Source organism: Myxine glutinosa, chromosome 3, assembly GCF_964187855.1.
Source record: "Myxine glutinosa chromosome 3, kmMyxGlut1.1, whole genome shotgun sequence".
NCBI lineage: Eukaryota > Metazoa > Chordata > Myxini > Myxiniformes > Myxinidae > Myxine > Myxine glutinosa.
In genome coordinates this window covers 217,926,859-217,947,236 of record NC_136263.1, presented here as the reverse complement: position 1 = coordinate 217,947,236, position 20,378 = coordinate 217,926,859, and the positions used below count along the sequence as shown (strand labels likewise).

The 20,378-nt window shown below is 44.9% G+C and overlaps 2 protein-coding genes across 15 annotated transcripts in view; both read left to right on the top strand.

Moving 5' to 3' along the window:
* The window catches only part of LOC137422863 (uncharacterized), a 635,168-nt gene extending 632,992 nt beyond the window's left edge, over positions 1-2,176 (top strand). For both annotated transcript variants that reach the window (XM_078774996.1, XM_078774997.1), the window contains exon 27: positions 895-2,176. In XM_078774996.1, the coding sequence (XP_078631122.1) occupies positions 895-1,112 (218 nt within the window). In that variant the 3' untranslated portion in view covers positions 1,113-2,176. The remainder of the gene's footprint in view (positions 1-894) is intronic.
* Positions 2,177-9,184: 7,008 nt separating this feature from the next.
* The window catches only part of LOC137422867 (interleukin enhancer-binding factor 3), a 350,140-nt gene continuing 338,946 nt past the window's right edge, over positions 9,185-20,378 (top strand). For 10 of the 13 annotated variants that reach the window (XM_078775056.1, XM_078775055.1, XM_078775047.1 and 7 more), the window contains exon 1: positions 9,197-9,239. The gene's annotated coding sequence lies outside the window, so the exon portion shown is untranslated. Of the gene's footprint in view, positions 9,282-20,378 lie in introns of all 13 variants that reach the window. The other 3 variants (XR_013622939.1, XM_068109462.2, XM_078775052.1) reach the window with 3 other exon arrangements.

The following is a 20,378-nucleotide window of genomic DNA, read 5'->3' as shown; positions in this document are numbered from 1 at the left end:
GCAAAGTAATCTTTCATCATCAACCCATGCCATTACAACTCTTAGCATGCAAACTCTTAGCGTAGTGCAAACTTAAGTGCAAACTCTTCACGAAGAAATATTTCACAAAATGGCAAACAACAAGGTAAACACTCCTAAACCCTCACTCAGCGGTGACGCGAGCAGCGGACGACATATTGGTGTTTCACACTATCTGATCACTGATGGAAAACGCCAACCCCAACCACTTGATTAATATTTATGAAACTGCTGCACCAGGACTCCTGAGTTGTTAGCTTTCCAGTGATGTATGATGCATTGATGCCGAACACGTAAATTGTGGTGAAACGCAATCATTGTGTCAGTCAATTCTGAGGCAGACTTAACGCTACTGCTCATAAGTCACATTTAAGAGCAATGTTCATGAATATGTGCGATCTAAAATTTGGACAGACAGAATGTGGATGAGTTTAACAATACAAAGTTGCAGAAATTGTGAAGATGTCCATTTCTGACTTCTGATCACATTTTTGCCTGGACCGAAAAAACCCTCTGTGCAATTTCCAATTCATTTAGTGTCATTTCGCAAAGTCAACTGTGGCCTGTGGAGTGGGTTTTCATGCAACAAACTTGCATACAGAACATTCTTCTGCAATCCATTTCACCTTATTATTGTTTGACCAGTTTTGAAAATGGTTGAAGATATCTTGCACAGCCGTTCTTGGTTTCCTGCCACTTGTGCTTTCATCACATTCTTGCCTGGATCGAAAAACTACTCTGTGCAACTTCTATCTCGTTTAGTGGTGGCAGATCGCAATTATTAAAGTTTGTGAAATCGTGAAAAGTATATTTTGTTGATTTACACTTGTGTGCTGTTCTACGGATATTGACCTAACTTGACACTGTATTTGCCAGGTTTCAGTGCACAGCCCACATTTGCAGCTGCATTCCCAGGAGGCTACACAACCCCAGCTGTAGCAGCTGTAATCACGGCTCCAGGTCCACAGGCCTACCTTACCACAGGCCTACCACAGGCCTACCTTACTCAGCTCTTTCACAAGGCTCGATTCAGGAAACGAAAAAAACAGAAAAAAAAAAAAAAAAAACCGTCTATGTTGCCCCACAACCTCTAGCCAGCTTTGGTCACACAGAGCCGCCGCGGCGGTCCTCCACACTTTCCAGCCCTATCGTTAGGCCTCACTTTTCAGACTTGTCACTTCATTATCAAGTGGAAACCTCACACAGTTCTTCACTACAAAACTATTCCTTCTGTCGTCCACAATACCTGTGGTGTACCTCAGTTCACCTCTAGGTCACTGAAAGTGTCAAGTATTTTTTGGAACTTTCCACATTGCAGTCCCTTCAACCTCTCGTTCGCAAAATGTGATTCATTTCCACTTGGTTTCGCACACAATGTTGTTTTGGTCATTTAATTCACTTTCTTTCACTCAAGAGTGTCGATCTGTTTCCCTCATTTACTAAACTTTACCCTGAATGAAACCTATACAAAGTGGAAAATAAGACACTTTCTCACTCAAAAGCATAATTGGCGTTGCTGCTTTCAACTTGTGCTTCTTTCCAATTCATGAAACTGTTTGGCCGTATTGTTACGTGAGCTCAGTTGTCAGTGAATTCATACTGGAATCCTTGGTTCTCAGATCACATGTCTGTCCCACAGTTGTAGTACGATACGTTTTGACATTCAATTCAAAACTGCAGCATGAATAACATTGCTAATCCAGTGTAATCAATATGAATTTGCTGATTGCCAGAGAGCTCTACAGATACATGGAAGTGCCCTTGTGATTGGAGGGATCGGCGGTCAAATGTCTTATATAAATTTGATTGTGCAGAAGGCCGAACAAACACTTCTTTTTTATTTTATTTTGAGGGCTGCCATGAAACATTTTCTTGCATACATTATTTGTCTGTTTATTTTCACACCGACTGAAGAAACTCGACATTGATAATGAATTGCCAAGTTAATTGGGAAAAATGGTTTTGGCACCCCCATAAACCTGGGTGGTGTTTCTGACATTTCATTTGGTTATTGTGTAATTGGTTGGACTACAAACATCACTTGCATCATTTCAAAGTCACTGCGCCTTAAGAGTAGCATTTCTTTCTTGGTTTATATTTTTTATTGCCCTGTTTGATCTCATTACAGGCTTTAATAAAAGTTTTAGATGTACACAAATGAGTGCGCTTTCGTTCTTCTTATCCCATATTTTGTTCAAAGTTCCGTTGTTGAGGGTTCTGTCCCCTTTTTAGGACAGGAAGACTCAAAATGAGGTAATGGAAATTATATGGTTGGACCACACAGAAAACTTCAATAAGGTTACTTGACCAGCAACTTCAATAAGATCGGCCAAATTTGGTCACAATCCCATCAGCGGTTTTGAAGAAGAAGTTTCAAGTGTTTATGGACAAACGGACAGACTGACAACGCGCCATCGCATAAGCTCCCCTGAACTTCGTTCCAGGTGAGCTAAAAATGAATGGATGAAAAGGATTTACTGAGAGGAGGTGAATATGAAAATGAATGTGTGATAAGGATTGACTGATCGGAGGTGAATATGAAAATTAATGTATCATTAGGATCCACTGATCGGAGGTGAGTATAAAAATGATTGTACGATAATTATTCACTGACCCGTGGTGAATATAAAATGAATATGACAAGGATCCACTGATCGGAGGTGAGTATAAAAATGATTGTACGATAATTATTCACTGATCCCTATTGAATATAAAATGAATATGACAAGGATCCACTGATCGGAGGTGAGTATAAAAATGATTGTACGATAATTATTCACTGAACCGTGGTGAATATAAAATGAATATGACAAGGATCCACTGATCGGAGGTGAGTATAAAAATGAATGTGTGGAAAGGATCCACTGATCGGAGGTGAGTATAAAAATGATTGTACGATAATTATTCACTGAACCGTATTGAATATAAAATGAATATGACAAGGATCCACTAATCGGAGGTGAGTATAAAAATGATTGTACGATAATTATTCACTGATCCGTATTGAATATAAAATGAATATGACAAGGATCCACTGATCGGAGGTGAGTAATAAAATGATTGTACGATAATTATTCACTGACCCGTATTGAATATAAAATGAATATGACAAGGATCCACTGATCGGAGGTGAGTATAAAAATGATTGTACGATAATTATTCACTGATCCGTATTGAATCTATATAATAATAGCGTAAGGACTCGACTTTGTTATCCCTTTTATGCCGCACCCAGTGACCCGATGCCCACGGCACTGATGTATTTACGATCTACGAACCGTGCTCTTTGTTTATCACGTACAGACATACTCTAAAAATCTGAATTATCCGACGTTGGGGCCCAAAAGCATCCGATTAACTGCCGACACGACGCCATCGTATTGGCGTCTGCTGGGCGAAGGCGAAAGCAAGCCGTCCACTGAGTGATGCATTTGTGCCGGTGTCGGCGATCGTTGTTCATATACGCACTCTTCATTCTCATCTTTCTTCCTAACTCTTACTCGGACAAGCAAATCCCCTATGCCATCCATAATGGTACACTCTATCCATACACCACATCCTCCCTTCCGTGGATGTTCCACGGGTTTCGGCTAGTATAAAATGAATATGACAAGGATCCACTGATCGGAGGTGAGTATAAAAATGAATGCATGACAAGGATCCACTGATCGGAGGTGAATATAAAAATGAATGTATGACAAGGATCCACTGATCGGAGGTGAATATAAAAATGAATGTATGACAAGGATCCACTGATCGGAGGTGAATATAAAAATGAATGTATGATAAGGATCCACTGATCGGAGGTGAATATAAAAATGAATGTATGATAAGGATCCACTGATCGGAGGTGAATATAAAAATGAATGTATGATAAGGATCCACTGATCGGAGGTGAATATAAAAATGAATGTATGATAAGGATCCACTGATCAGAGGTGAATATAAAAATGAATGTATGATAAGGATCCACTGATCGGAGGTGAATATAAAAATGAATGTATGATAAGGATCCACTGATCAGAGGTGAATATAAAAATGAATGTATGATAAGGATCCACTGATCAGAGGTGAATATAAAAATGAATGTATGATAAGGATCCACTGATCAGAGGTGAATATAAAAATGAATGTATGATAAGGATCCACTGATCGGAGGTGAATATAAAAATGAATGTATGATAAGGATCCACTGATCAGAGGTGAATATAAAAATGAATGTATGATAAGGATCCACTGATCGGAGTTGAATATAAAAATGAATGTATGATAAGGATCCACTGATCAGAGGTGAATATAAAAATGAATGTATGATAAGGATCCACTGATCAGAGGTGAATATAAAAATGAATGGGTGATAAGGATCCACTGATCAGAGGTGAATATAAAAATGAATGTATGACAAGGATCCACTGATCGGAGGTGAATATAAAAATGAATGGGTGATAAGGATCCACTGATCAGAGGTGAATATAAAAATAAATGTATGATCACGATCCACTGATCAGAGGTGAATATAAAAATGAATGTATGATAAGGATCCACTGATCGGAGGTAAATATAAAAATGAATGTATGATAAGGATCCACTGATCGGAGATGAATATAAAAATGAATGTATGATAAGGATCCACTGATCGGAGGTAAATATAAAAATGAATGTATGATAAGGATCCACTGATCAGAGGTGAATATAAAAATGAATGTATGATAAGGATCCACTGATCGGAGATGAATATAAAAATGAATGTATGATAAGGATCCACTGATCAGAGGTGAATATAAAAATGAATGTGTGATAAGGATACACCGATCGGAGATGAATATAAAAATGAATGTATGATACGTATCCACTGATCGGAGGTAAATATAAAAATGAATGTATGATAAGGATCCACTGATCAGAGGTGAATATAAAAATGAATGGGTGATAAGGATCCACTGATCAGAGCTGAATATAAAAATGAATGTATGATAAGGATCCACTGATCAGAGGTGAATATAAAAATGAATGGGTGATAAGGATCCACTGATCAGAGGTGAATATAAAAATGAATGTATGATAAGGATCCACTGATCGGAGGTAAATATAAAAAGGAATGTATGATGAGGATCCACTGATCGGAGATGAATATAAAAATGAATGTATGATAAGGATCCACTGATCGGAGGTAAATATAAAAATGAATATGATAAGGATCCACTGATCGGAGATTAATACAACAAGTACAAAAAGTTTTAATTAAAACAAAAGCCGCGTCGATGTTACACAATGCCTAGATGCAGCTGTGCCTATAACGTCGATGTTATAGGCACAGGACATTCCTATTGATTCGATTACTTGATGTTATTTTTGTGCAAAGTGAAAATATATCTCGGCAATTTCCCGTGTGTGGCGACGAATTTTTAATATATCTCGGCATTTTCCCATCTGTTATTTCAGGCGGTGTATGACTGACCATGCCGCGATTTAAAAATATATATATATCTCGGCAATTTCCCGTGTGTGGCGACACGTGAACGAAGCTATGCTCCTCTCTCCACATTATTGTGACGACGTATAAATTAAATATTTCATCGTGACGATTGTCATCAAATGGACGAATTTTTAATATATCTCGGCATTTTCCCATCTGTTATTTCAGGCGGTGTATGACTGACCATGCCGCGATTGAAAAAATAGATATCTCGGCAATTTCCCGTATGTGGCGACACGTGAACGAAGCTATGCTCCTCTCTCCACATTATTGTGGCGACGTATAAATTAAATCTTTCATCGTGACGATTGTCATCAAATGGACGAATTTTTAATATATCTCGGCATTTTCCCGTCTGTTATTTCGGGCGGTGTATGACTGACCATGCCGCGATTTAAACAAAATATATATATTTCGGCATTTTCCCGTCTTTTATTTCGGGCGGTGTATGACTGAGCATGCCTCGATTTAAACAAAATATATATATCTCGGCATTTTCCCGTCTGTTATTTCGGGCGGTGTATGACTGACCATGCCGCAATTTAAAAAAAAAAATCTCAATGGACTTGAAGTTACAGGCCTTTGAGAATTCATTTCGTTCTATAAAGCGCAACTTTCATCGGATTTTCTTCCCGTTTTTTTTCAACCGAGTCTAAAACTATGTTAGCGACTGTGAAAAATGAAATGATATATCGAATTTGATTTGAAATAAAACTGTGTGAGAGAGGAAGACACCACGGGCCTACAAAACAGGCCTCAAAGCTATGCGAGTTAATAAAATGGTGGATATTTGTTTATATGAAGCCTCTTCCAGAATGGGTGGAGCTATGGTTCCCAGAATGGGTGGAGCTTTGAGGTTTTGTCTTCTCTGCAAAAACAAGAAGCAGAAGGAGAACAAGAAGAAGAAGAACAACAACAACAGCAGAGGGCACTCTATGACCAGCGTCTGCGACGCGGCTAAAAATGGATGTATGATAAGGATCCACTGATCAGAGGTGAATATAAAAATGAATGTATGATAAGGATCCACTGATCAGAGGTGAATATAAAAATGAATGTATGATAAGGATCCACTGATCAGCGGTGAATATAAAAATGAATGTATGCTAAGGATCCACTGATCAGCGGTGAATATAAAAATGAATGTATGCTAAGGATCCACTGATCAGCGGTGAATATAAAAATGAATGTATGATAAGGATCCACTGATCGGAGGTGAATATAAAAATGAATGTATGATAAGGATCCACTGATCGGAGGTGAGTATGAAAATAAATGTATGATAAGGATCTACTGATCGGAGTTCCCTTTATTTTGTTTTATTTTCTTTGTTTTGTGTGCAAGATCGAGGCCTGTGAAAGAGAACATTAATCACAAAAAAAACCAAAAAAAAAAAAACAGGCACACCAAACAAACAATAAAGGGAGTGGGAGACAAGCTTGGGAGAGAGAGGGAAGACGTACAACAGTAGAGAACAGGGACATCGGGAGATCTGTGGGAGGGAGAGGGCTTGGGGGAGAGGAGGCATGGGAAGGGGAGGGGTGGAAAGAGAGGTGTAAAACACATGGACACTGCGAGACCTTCCAGGAAAGAAGTTGGTATTTCAAAAAAGTGGATCTGGGGTGAATTAGCGGGGGTAGAAAAGATCAAGGTTTTGGATGGGGGAAGATAAGAGATGGTGGTGAACAGCTGTTTTAAAGACCTGGAGGGAGGCGTGGGATTGAAGAGAGTGAGGGAGTTTGTTCCAGAGGCGGGAGAAAAGAGGAATGAAAGAGTGAAGGTGAGCAGAGAGCCGAGATTTCGGCAGTTTAACTATCAGAGGGTTGCTGGCCGATCTTGTGCGACCTGTAGGAATATTTGGGGGACAGAGCACAGAGAGAGCTGGGGGAGCCAGGCCGGATAGGAGTCGGTAGAAGACAGAACGACCACCATCTGCCTGCGGTGATTAAGTGAAAGGCCTTCACAATCAGCTTAATTGCGGGAGATTCCAATGATTCTGAAATCTTTGGTTTCAACAGCGTGAAGCCGAGCTCGGTGTGAGGCAGGAGCACCAGCCCAGAGGGGGGAGCAGTATTCCATTGAGCTGCGGATTAAAGCCTTGTATGTGGTGAGGAGCTCAGGTGTGTCGACGACTGGCTTTGGAGGCCAGCTTGGAAATGTGGTTTTCCCGGGAAAGATCATGGCAGATAGTAGTGAGACCCAAAAGCTTGAGTGACAGAACTTCTAAGAGAGGATTGTTGAGAAAGTAGATGGGAGGGTTGTCCAGTCAGTCTTTTCAGAGAGACATAGTAAGAGTGTGAGATTTGTCAGGATTGAAAGACATGCTCCACTTGTTTGACCTGTCTGATTTTGTCCACGTCTGCAGAGAGTGAGGAGGCTGCTGCCTGCCGATCTGAGGGTTGAGATATGTGGCGGCAGAGAGTGGAGTCATCAGCAAAGAGATGGAGAGGATTTTCCAGAGAGCGGAGAGATCATTGATGAAGACCAGAAAAAGCACAGGGCGCAGAACACTGCATTGGGGAACTCCAGCTTGAACAGGAAGGGGAGATGAGAGAAACCCATTCAGGGCTACATGTTGACTATGACCAGAGAGGAAGTCTGCAAGCCATGCGTGGAGATTTCCATGTATACCATAAGAGGAGAGTTTGGTGAGCAGAGCTGGGTGCCAGACAGTATCGTAGGCACGTGATATGTCAAGGGAGACAGCTCTGATTTCCTGTTTGGCATTGAGGACCTCCATCCATTGTTGAGACAGCAGAAGCAGCATGTCCAGAGTAGACTGACCTGGTCTGAAACAAATTGATGATCGGAGATCAAGCCATTGGTGAAAAGGGAGGATTTGATATCCGAAGCAATGATGGATTCCACGACTTTGCTGATAATTGGGATCAGGCTGATTGGTCTGTAGTTGCAAGGATCTGTTTTTGCACCTTTTTTGTGTACAGCGGTGATGTTGGCTGATTTCCAAGCTGATGGTAGATGACCTTGAGCAAAAGAGAGGGTGAAGAGAATGGAGAGAAGGTGAGAAAGAGCGACAGAGCAGGATTTTTGGACCTGTGTGCTGATGCCGTTTGTGCAGTTGCAGGATCAGAGTCGAGGGATGGCAGAGACTTCTCCACCTTGTCGGGAGAGAAGGACACAGAGTCCTGGAGCAGCTGGGTTCGACTGGGTAAGGTGGGAACAGAGAGAGATGGGTTTGGGACACAACATTTTGATGCAAACACAGAGTTGAGTTATTCAGCCTTTTCACGTGCGGAGTCAGCTGTGTGGCCGTTTGAGGTGAGGGAGGGGATGGAGGGGGAACAAACAGCAGAAACAGATTTCTCCAGACGCCACCAGGATTTGGAGGAAGGAGACAGGTTTGACAGTTCAGTCTTGTGTGGAGAGACTGTGCTTCCTGGCTCTCCTGAGGGTGGACACACACTTGTTCCGAACTTGGTGGAAGGAACTGAGATTGCCTTCATTTGGATTTGTCTTGCAAGAGGCAAAGGAAAGTTGTTTCAGGGCAAGTGCCTCGTGAATTTCGGGGTATGTTTCACACATTTTTAGCTCGGCTGGTACTTTTCACTTTTTAAACTGTATAATTTATGTTGCTTGGTAAGCCATCGGTAAAAGCCTTTTATTTGCAGATTATTGAGGTAAAACAAATGTAAAACTGCAGTTTATGAAAACAACAAACAAAGTATTTTTGCACGTTGACGTATGAAACGTGGTGACATCATCACGGCTAACGTCCTGGAGAGAGGTTAGGATGTGTGTGTGACCAACAATAGGGAAGATTACAAATGTACAGTATTTATTTATCGCCATAATACCTATATGTGTGATTTTATATGTTTATACGATTGTTTGAATGATTTGTGGGGAGATTTGTGAGTGAAGTGGTCCATGCGTATATGTCGTGAATGGAATACGGAAAACGTGTCTCGGTAATAGTATTAGTAATTGGGTTTGTCGACAACGATGTTCATGAAAAAGGAGGTAACGAGCGGTGCTGTCGGCAATGGTTACCTTGCCCTTCCCACATCGCTTTACCATGGGGGATTAATGACGAATTCTGTCGAAACAATTTTTCCAAATTAACTTTTTTTTATTCAAAACTGAAGAGACTAAACAAAGCTGTTACCATTGAAGGAGGTTACCTGTGACTGTGAGGAATACCTGTCAAAACATGTACAAATCAACATTCACTGGTTGTGAACATATTCAGCCCCCAAGGTCAGCACATGGTGGAAACATCTTTTACAGCAATGATTGTGATGAGTCTTTATGAGTAGTCCGAGTACGAGTAGGTCTCCACCAGCATTGTACAGTGACATGGTGAAATCTTTACCTATTAATCACGTGGGTAGGTCTCCACCAGATTTGTACAGTGACATGGTGAAATCTTTACCTGTTAATCACGTGGGTAGGTCTCTACCAGCATTGTCCAGTGACATGGTGAAATCTTTACCCATTAATCACGTGGGTAGGTCTCTACCAGCATTGTACAGTGACATGGTGAAATCTTTACCCATTAATCACGTGGGTAGGTCTCTACCAGCTTTGTACAGTGACATGGTGAAATCTTTACCCATTAATCACGTGGGTAGGTCTCTACCAGCATTGTACAGTGACATGGTGAAATCTTTACCTATTAATCACGTGGGTAGGTCTCTACCAGCATTGTTCAGTGACATGGTGAAATCTTTACCCATTAATCACGTGGGTAGGTCTCTACCAGCATTGTACAGTGACATGGTGAAATCTTTACCCAATAATCACGTGGGTAGGTCTCCACCAGCATTGTACAGTGACATGGTGAAATATTTTCCCAATAATCACATGGGTAGGTCTCCACCAGCATTGTACAGTGACATGTTGAAATATTTACCTATTAATCACGTGGGTAGGTCTCTACCAGCATTGTACAGTGACATTGTGAAATCTTTACCTATTAATCACGTGGGTAGGTCTCTACCAGCATTGTACAGTGACATTGTGAAATCTTTACCTATTAATCACGTGGGTAGGTCTCTACCAGCATTGTACAGTGACATTGTGAAATCTTTACCTATTAATCACGTGGGTAGGTCTCTACCAGCATTGTACAGTGACATGGTGAAATATTTTCCCAATAATCACATGGGTAGGTCTCCACCAGCATTGTACAGTGACATGTTGAAATATTTACCTATTAATCACGTGGGTAGGTCTCTACCAGCATTGTACAGTGACATTGTGAAATCTTTACCTATTAATCACGTGGGTAGGTCTCTACCAGCATTGTACAGTGACATTGTGAAATCTTTACCTATTAATCACGTGGGTAGGTCTCCACCAGCATTGTACAGTGACATGGTGAAATCTTTACCTATTAATCACGTGGGTAGGTCTCTACCAGCATTGTACAGTGACATTGTGAAATCTTTACCTGTTAATCACGTGGGTAGGTCTCTACCAGCATTGTACAGTGACATGGTGAAATCTTTACCCATTAATCACGTGGGTAGGTCTCTACCAGCATTGTACAGTGACATGGTGAAATCTTTACCTATTAATCACGTGGGTAGGTCTCTACCAGCATTGTACAGTGACATTGTGAAATCTTTACCTATTAATCACGTGGGTAGGTCGCTACCAGCATTGTACAGTGACATTGTGAAATCTTTACCTATTAATCACGTGGGTCGGTCTCCACCAGATTTGTACAGTGACATGGTGAAATCTTTACCTATTAATCACATGGGTAGGTCTCCACCAGCATTGTACAGTGACATGCTGAAATCTTTACCTATTAATCACGTGGGTAGGTCTCCACCAGATTTGTACAGTGACATGGTGAAATCTTTACCTATTAATCACGTGGGTAGGTCTCCACCAGCATTGTACAGTTACATGGTGAAATCTTTACCGATTAATCACGTGGGAAGGTCTCTACCAGATTTGTACAGTGACATGGTGAAATCTTTACCTATTAATTACGTGGGTAGGTCTCCACCAGATTTGTACAGTGAGATGGTGAAATCTTTACCGATTAATCACTTTGGTCGGTCTCTAAAGCTTTGTACAGTGACATGGTGAAATCTTTACCGATTAATCACTTTGGTAGGTCTCTACCAGCTTTGTACAGTCACATGGTGAAATCTTTACCTTTTAATCACGTGAGTCGGTCTCGACCAGATTTGTACAGTCACATGGTGAAATCTTTACCCATTAATCATGTGGGTAGGTCTCCACCAGATTTGTACAGTGACATGGTGAAATCTTTACCCAATAATCACGTGGGTAGGTCTCCACCAGCATTGTACAGTGACATGGTGAAATATTTTCCCAATAATCACATGGGTAGGTCTCCACCAGCATTGTACAGTGACATGTTGAAATATTTACCTATTTATCATGTGGGTAGGTCTATACCAGCATTGTTCAGTGACAGGGTGAAATCTTTACCTATAAATCATGTGGGTAGGTCTCTCCCAGCTTTGTTCAGTGACATGGTGAAATCTTTAACCATTAATCACATGGGGTAGGTCTCCACCAGCATTGTACACTGACATGGTGAAATATTTACCTATTAATCACGTGGGTAGGTCTCCACCAGCATTGTACAGTGACATGTTGAAATATTTACCTATTTATCACATGGGTAGGTCTCTACCAGCATTGTTGAGTGACATGGTGACATCTTTACCTATAAATCACGTGGGTACGTCTCCACCAGCATTGTTCAGTGACATGGTGAAATCTTTACCTTTTAATCACGTGGGAAGGTCTCTACCAGGTTTGTACAGTGACACGGTGAAATCTTTACCTTTTAATCACGTGGGAAGGTCTCTACCAGGTTTGTACAGTGACACGGTGAAATCTTTACCCTCTTAATCACGTGGGTAGGTCTCTACCAGCTTTGTGCAGTGACATGGTGAAATCTTCACCCATTAATCACGTGGGTAGGTCTCCACCAGATTTGTACAGTGAGATGATGGAATCTTTACCTATTAATCACGTGGGTAGGTCTCCACCAGCATTGTACAGTGACATGGTGAAATCTTTACCTATTAATCATGTGGGTAGGTTTCTACCAGCTTTGTATAGTGACATGGTGAAATCTTTACCTATTAATCACGTGGGTAGGTCTCTACCAACTTTGTACAGTGACATGGTGAAATCTTTACCTATTAATCACGTGGGTAGGTATCTCCCAACTATGTACTTTATGCATTAATCACGTGGGTAGGTCTCTTCCAGATTTGTACAGTCACATGGTGAAATCTTTACCCATTAATCACGTGGGTAGGTCTCTACCAGATATGTCCAGTGACATGGTGAAATCTTTACCCATTAATCACGTGGGTAGGTCTTTACCAGCTTTGCTCAGTGACATGGTGAAATCTTTACCTATTAATCATGTGGGTAGGTCTCTACCAGCTTTGTACAGTGACATGGTGAAATGGTTACCTATTAATCATGTGGGTAGGTTTCTACCAGGTTTGTACATTGACACGGTGAAATCTTTACCCATTAATCACGTGGGTAGGTCTCCACCAGATTTGTACAGTGACATGGTGAAATCTTTTCCTGTTAATCACATGGGTAGGTCTCTACCAGATTTGTACAGTGACATGGTGAAATCCTTTCCCATTAATCACGTGCGTAGGTCTCTACCAGATATGTACAGTGACATGGTGAAATCTTTACCTATTAATCACGTGTGTCGGTCTCCACCAGCTTTGTACAGTGACATGGTGAAATCTTTACCTATTAATCACGTGTGTCGGTCTCCACCAGCTTTGTACAGTGACATGGTGAAATCTTTACCTATTAATCACGTGGGTAGGTAACTACCAGCTTTGCACAGTGACATCATGAAATCTTTACCTATTAATCACGTGAGTAGGTCTCTAACAGATTTGTACAGTGACATGGTGAAATCTTTACCTCTTAATCACGTGGGTAGTGTCGTGGAAATCAATCAGGTCCACAACTTTGTCCCATAGGTAGGTTTAATCACAATTAGATCTCTGGCATCATCCTGTAAAAATACAATCATGCAATAGATATCAGGATCTTGGTATCATACAGAAAGGACCGATAATAATAGTCAAAGCAAGCGAGTCTGGCATATATGTGTGGGTACGTACCATTCAAGACTACAGGACTACATGTCATAGTAAATGTCACAGGAGTGGCTCAGCGTCGCGGATGTCCCAGGTCTTAAAGACGCCCCTCAGTGGTTTAGGCGAGTATCACTCCCGGGTTCGACTTTGGTATAATTTCACTACATTCTCCCCGCCGTTAGAACTATACTGCCGCCAGGTAGATCTCAAGCGTGCGTCAGCATTAATTGATTGGGGTACATCATTCCATGTCAGTTGGTCCACCCGTAGCGGTCGGGGTGGCGAACTACCCTGCCAGCTCGTGTCCGGAAACTACCGGGTGCGGCGTCCTCAAGCCCGGAGTCCCCTGTGTCGGAGTAGCCGCTGGAGGCAGGTGTCGGAGGGGGCACCTCAGAGCCTTCAGGCAGGGGTGTAGGTGACGACAGAAGTGACGGCAAAAGTTCCATAGAGGAAGCTTCGGTAGAGTCCATAGACTCGTAGATCGGTTCGTCGATATCCCTATAAGGGTCGATGACCCCACAAGGGGCGAGATGGCGTACGGAGACAGTGGACTCGCGTCCATCTGCCGTCATCACACGAGCATGCTCGGGATTAGCCTGGAGTACCTGCACCTTATCTACAAAGGGGTCGTACTTGCTTGTGCGCACCGCTCGTTTGAGATCGGCCGGCCCCGGTTCAGCGAGCCAGCTGGGTAAAGATCGGATACTACCCGAGCTTCTAGGGTGGTGGAACAGTCTTTCGTGAGGAGTCTGTTTGGTGGCCAGCCACCAAGCCCATTTATCGAGACCCCGGCCGAGGGTCCGGAGGCTTAGCATGACGGCCCTCCATATAATCCCATTGAAGCGTTCGATCTGCCCATTCGCCTGGGGTCTGTACGGTGTGGTGGAACTCGAAGCAACATTATTTTGGAGCAAAACACCTCTCACCTCCTGAGACAGGAACACCGCACCCCGATCGGTATGCACGTAGGCCGGATACCCAAACATAGAAAACAAATTCTGCAGGCACCGTATGACCGTGGCAGCCGTCATATCCCCGCACGTGTAAGCAAAAGGGAATCACAAGTACTCATCAACGATAGTGAGCAGATAACGAGAGTTGCTCGACTCCGGCAGCGGTCCTTTGAAATCCATTGCCAATCTCTCCCACGGTCTAGTAGCCCTAACCAGCGTCCCCATGGGAGGGTTGTAAAAACACGGTTTGAGTTCCGCACATATAGCGCAGTCACGGTAGATCCGGCGGATGTCGTCAATCGAGTATGGCAGATTACCACTACGCACAAAATGAGCGAAACGCGCCACCCTTGGATGACACATAGTGTCGTGCAAAGCGCGCAGTCCCTCCAAAGTTACGATCCCCGTGCACGTAGCCGGCCTTGATAAGGCGTCGGCGACCAGGTTATCCTTCCCCGGGCGGTATTTGATGGTATAGCAGAAGTCGGCGAGTTCGATACGCCAGCGAGTGATTTTCTCATTCTTAATACGTTGAGCATGTAAGGTGTCGTACATGAACGCAACACTTTGTTGGTCCGTGATGATTTGGAAGCATCGCCCGAGTAAGTACGGTCGCCATCGCCGAATCGACTCGACGATCGCGTACGCTTCCTTTTCGACAGACGAATGCCTTCGCTCAGCGGAGGTGAGAGTCCACGAAAAGAAAGCCACAGGGCGCCCCCCTTGGGAGAGAGTCGCCGCTATCGCATGATCCGAGGCATCACTTTCTAAGACGAAAGATTCGCTCTCGTCGATCGTCGCTACAGCGGCGCCAGCGATGTCGGCCTTAAGGCCCCCGAAGGCCGCCAAGGCGGCCGGGCTCATGGGGAACGTGTCGCAGGCCAAGAGGGGGCGGAGCTTCTCGGAGAAATTTTGCACCCACTTCGAATAGTGGGCGAAAAGCCCGAGAGCGCGCTTCAGCGAAGCACGATCGCTAGGCAGAGCCATATTGAGCAAAGGTCGCAGACGCTCCTTATCCGGAGAGACTGAGCCATGGGTCACGGTGTACCCCAGAAGATCTATCGTGCTTAGAGAGTAACGACACTTAGCCTCATTCATGCTTAGGCGATACCTCTGCGCGACCTCGAGGAAGCACTTCAGATTAGCATCGTGATGCCCCTGGTCATACCCACAAACCGTAAGATTGTCCAGATATACAAAGACCTCTGTCAAGTTCTCCTTAGTAACGAGGTCGTCCATAGCCCTCTGAAAACAGGCGACCCCGTTCGTCACCCCAAAATGTAGTCTGGTGAACTGGTATAACCTTTGACCTGATTCAAAGGCGGTATAGATGCGATCAGCCCTAGAGATGGGGATCTGATGATACGCACTACGCAGATTGAGAGTGCTGTAGACGGAGTACTGGGCCACCTGTCGTACTAGCGCGCCCATCCCCGGTAAGGGGTAGGTGTCCAGCTGTGTAAAGCGATTAACCGTCTGTGAGTAGTCGATTACCATGTGCTGGCGATGGGCCTCACTTCGCACCACTAAGACCTGGGCCTGCCACGGCGACCGGCTAGGTTCGATAATACCGTCCTTTAAGAGCTGGGCCGTTTCTTCCGCAATGAATTGCGCGTCTGCTCGTGAGTAGCGCCGCAATTTTACTGCTACAGGAGTGCAGTCAGTGGTCAGGTTGGGAAACAGCAAAAGAGGCTCAATTTCCATTTTCGCGAGTGCACACACAACAAGCGTGTCAGGCCCACCAAACTCCATTTCCAGACGTCCATGCCGCTTAAGAAAATCGTGTCCTAACAGAATATCAGCACATAAAGCAGGTAAAACCATAAGGTGTACATCTGGAAAAACCCGTCCCTTTAACACGAGTTTCAATCGGCATTCCCCCTTCGTGCTGAGTCTAAGTCCCTGGGAAGCCATCAAGATCCGTCTCGTAGACCTCAAGACCTGCCAACCATGCCTGTGCACTAGTCGCTGGTCGATAAAACTATCCGTAGACCCTGTATCCACCAAGGCCCGAACACAATGGCCTTCGACCATGAGGGGAATAAGGGCTTGAGCCAGGCCGGACGAGCCTGCTGGGAGTGGGACTGAACCCCCCAAGTGGGTCGGACGAGCCTCGCGGGCGGATCCTATGCCAGCAGCAGTTGTGCGGTCGTTGCCGGAGTATTCGCTGTCCATGGGGAATCCGTTAAAGCCATCAGAGAGCTTTCCCATGCATTCCGGTGTTTTGCGATTCAAAATCTGACAATTTTGACGGAAAAAAGCCTCCGTAGTATTTGAAAGCGCCTTTTGACACTTTTGGCAGAAAAAGGCCTCCGTAGTATTCGAAATCGCCTTTTTACGGGTGAGGGCCACTGTAGTTGGTACCGAACCCATGTCGCCGCCAGTGGACGCCGTTCGCTCATGAGCGACACGACGAGAACGTACCGCTGGGGCTTGGCGAGGCTCCAAAGCCCCTCGCGTGGCCCGGAGTCTGGTCAAGGACGCATACGCCGTGCCCGATTGAGGATGAGACTGTGGTGGCTGTCCGGTGACACCCGCCAAGGTCGACTGAGCGCCCAGGGGCCCGCAGAGAGGGGCCTGTAGGCTCCGCAATGAGCCCATTCAAGGTCGCGCGCGGCCGCGAGCCGCGTGCGGTTTTCCGGCACACTTTCGCGTAATGCCCCTTTTGCGAGCACAAATGGCATATGGCGTCCCGAGCCGGACACACGGCCCGGGGATGACGTTGCCCCCCCCACAGAAATAGCAGGTGGCCCCGCGTAAGGCCTTGGGTCTGGCCGTTGCGGCAGCCATCAGGGCTGGTTCCTCCTCCGGAGCATCCTGGAGTTCCGCGAGCAGGTCCGCTTCCTCGGCGGTAGCACTCTCCGGCCGTGCGTGTCGCGAAGTTCCCGCCAAGAGGCGCGTGCGATCATAGGTGTTCGATTGCAACCGCGCTTCGGTGTATACCTTTCCTTGCTCGAGTGCCGTAGCGAAGGTCAGGTCGGTCTTCTCCAGGAGTTTGAGCCTTAGGTCCTGGGAGGAGACCCCAGCGACATAGGCGTCTAAAAGAAGGTCATCCTGAGACTGCGCGTGAGTCCGTGGCTCCCTGGTGCTGTCCAGCCAGAGCTCCTGGGCGTAGTGGTCCATCGGCTCGTTGGGTTGCTGACGTCGCGTTAGTAGCAAATACCGAGCATACACCGGGCTCTTTTCCTTTATGTACAACCGTTTGAGCTCCGCGATCGCGAGGTCGTACGTCGCGCATTGTGCGATGGAATTGTACACCTTGTAGTCGATTTTTGAATGAAGCGTTGCTAGCTTCGCGGCAGCCGTCGGCTCGGTCTCAGGCTCCAACATTTTGAGCCAGTGCTTCAGTTGCAATCCTCCATCCGAGGCTTGCGGGTCTGCACAGAAGGTTGCAACCCCCAGCGTCTTGTTGCCGTTGCCCGCCATGTCGGTAGATCGTTAATGGAATTAAGTGTTGTGGAAAACCAATCAGGTCCACACAACTTAGTCCAACTGGTGGTTTAATTCCATTAAGACCATGACATCATTCTTTAATACAGGAAATGCAATAGGAATAAGATTTGGCATCACATGGGTCCATCCATAACATTCAATGCAAGCAAGCTTAATATTCTATGCAGGCGTACCGTTAGCGAGTCTGCTAGATGTAACATGTCACAGGAGAAGTCTCGGAGCACCGTCCGCAGCGGGTCTTATAGCCACGCCCCTAGCGGTGTCAGCGAGCAGCGAGCATCACCCCGGGTTCAGTACGAATACGATTTCACTACATAGGTCTCCACCAGATTTGTACAGTGACACGGTGAAATCTTGACCCATTAATCACGTGGGAAGGTCTCTCCCAGCTTTGTACAGTGACATGGTGAAATCTTTACCTATTAATCACGTGGGTAGGTCTCTACCAGCTCTGTACAGTGACATGGTGAAATCTTTAACCATTAATCACGTGAGTAGGTCTCAACCAGATTTGTATAGTGACATGGTGAAATCTTTACCCATTAATCACGTGGGTACATTTCTACCAGCTTTGTACAGTGACATGGTGAAATCTTTACCTGTTAATCACATGGGTAGGTCTCTACCAGCTATGGACAGTAAACCACCTTTAGAGGCCATTTTTCCCCGCAAAGCGGGGGTTGGCCTTTTTCGGGAACCGTGGTTGTTGTTGTTTTTCGGTCCCCTTTTTGAAGCAATGTTTTACGGCCGGATGCCCTTCCTGACGCCAACCCTTTTTGCCGCCTTTGACGACAAACAGGGAATTACCAGTGAGCTGGTACTCAATTAGCCGACCTCGGAAGGATGACAGGCTGAGTCAACCCCCCCTGGTGTTAATTCAGCGATCGACCGGGATTCGAACCCAGGATCCTAGGATCCTAAGCCGGCACCCTAGCCGCTAGCCCAACACCAGGGCAGCTTTGTACAGTGACATGGTGAAATCCTTACCTGTTAATCACGTGGGTAGGTCTCTACCAGCTATGGACAGTGACATGGTGAAATCTTTACCCATTAATCACGTGGGTCGGTCTCCACCAGATTTGTACAGTGACATGGTGAAATCTTTTCCTGTTAATCACATGGGTAGGTCTCTACCAGATTTGTACAGTGGCATGGTGAAATCTTTACCCATTAATCACGTGGGTAGGTCTCCACCAGATTTGTACAGTGACATGGTGAAATCTTTTCCTGTTAATCACATGGGTAGGTCTCTACCAGATTTGTACAGTGACATGGTGAAATCCTTTCCCATTAATCACGTGCGTAGGTCTCTACCAGATATGTACAGTGACATGGTGAAATCTTTACCTATTAATCACGTGTGTCGGTCTCCACCAGCTTTGTACAGTGACATGGTGAAATCTTTACCTATTAATCACGTGTGTCGGTCTCCACCAGCTTTGTACAGTGACATGGTGAAATCTTTACCTATTAATCACGTGGGTAGGTAACTACCAGCTTTGCACAGTGACATCATGAAATCTTTACCTATTAATCACGTGAGTAGGTCTCTAACAGATTTGTACAGTGACATGGTGAAATCTTTACCTCTTAATCACGTGGGTAGTGTCGTGGAAATCAATCAGGTCCACAACTTTGTCCCATAGGTAGGTTTAATCACAATTAGATCTCTGGCATCATCCTGTAAAAATACAATCATGCAATAGATATCAGGATCTTGGTATCATACAGAAAGGACCGATAATAATAGTCAAAGCAAGCGAGTCTGGCATATATGTGTGGGTACGTACCATTCAAGACTACAGGACTACATGTCATAGTAAATGTCACAGGAGTGGCTCAGCGTCGCGGATGTCCCAGGTCTTAAAGACGCCCCTCAGTGGTTTAGGCGAGTATCACTCCCGGGTTCGACTTTGGTATAATTTCACTACATTCTCCCCGCCGTTAGAACTATACTGCCGCCAGGTAGATCTCAAGCGTGCGTCAGCATTAATTGATTGGGGTACATCATTCCATGTCAGTTGGTCCACCCGTAGCGGTCGGGGTGGCGAACTACCCTGCCAGCTCGTGTCCGGAAACTACCGGGTGCGGCGTCCTCAAGCCCGGAGTCCCCTGTGTCGGAGTAGCCGCTGGAGGCAGGTGTCGGAGGGGGCACCTCAGAGCCTTCAGGCAGGGGTGTAGGTGACGACAGAAGTGACGGCAAAAGTTCCATAGAGGAAGCTTCGGTAGAGTCCATAGACTCGTAGATCGGTTCGTCGATATCCCTATAAGGGTCGATGACCCCACAAGGGGCGAGATGGCGTACGGAGACAGTGGACTCGCGTCCATCTGCCGTCATCACACGAGCATGCTCGGGATTAGCCTGGAGTACCTGCACCTTAT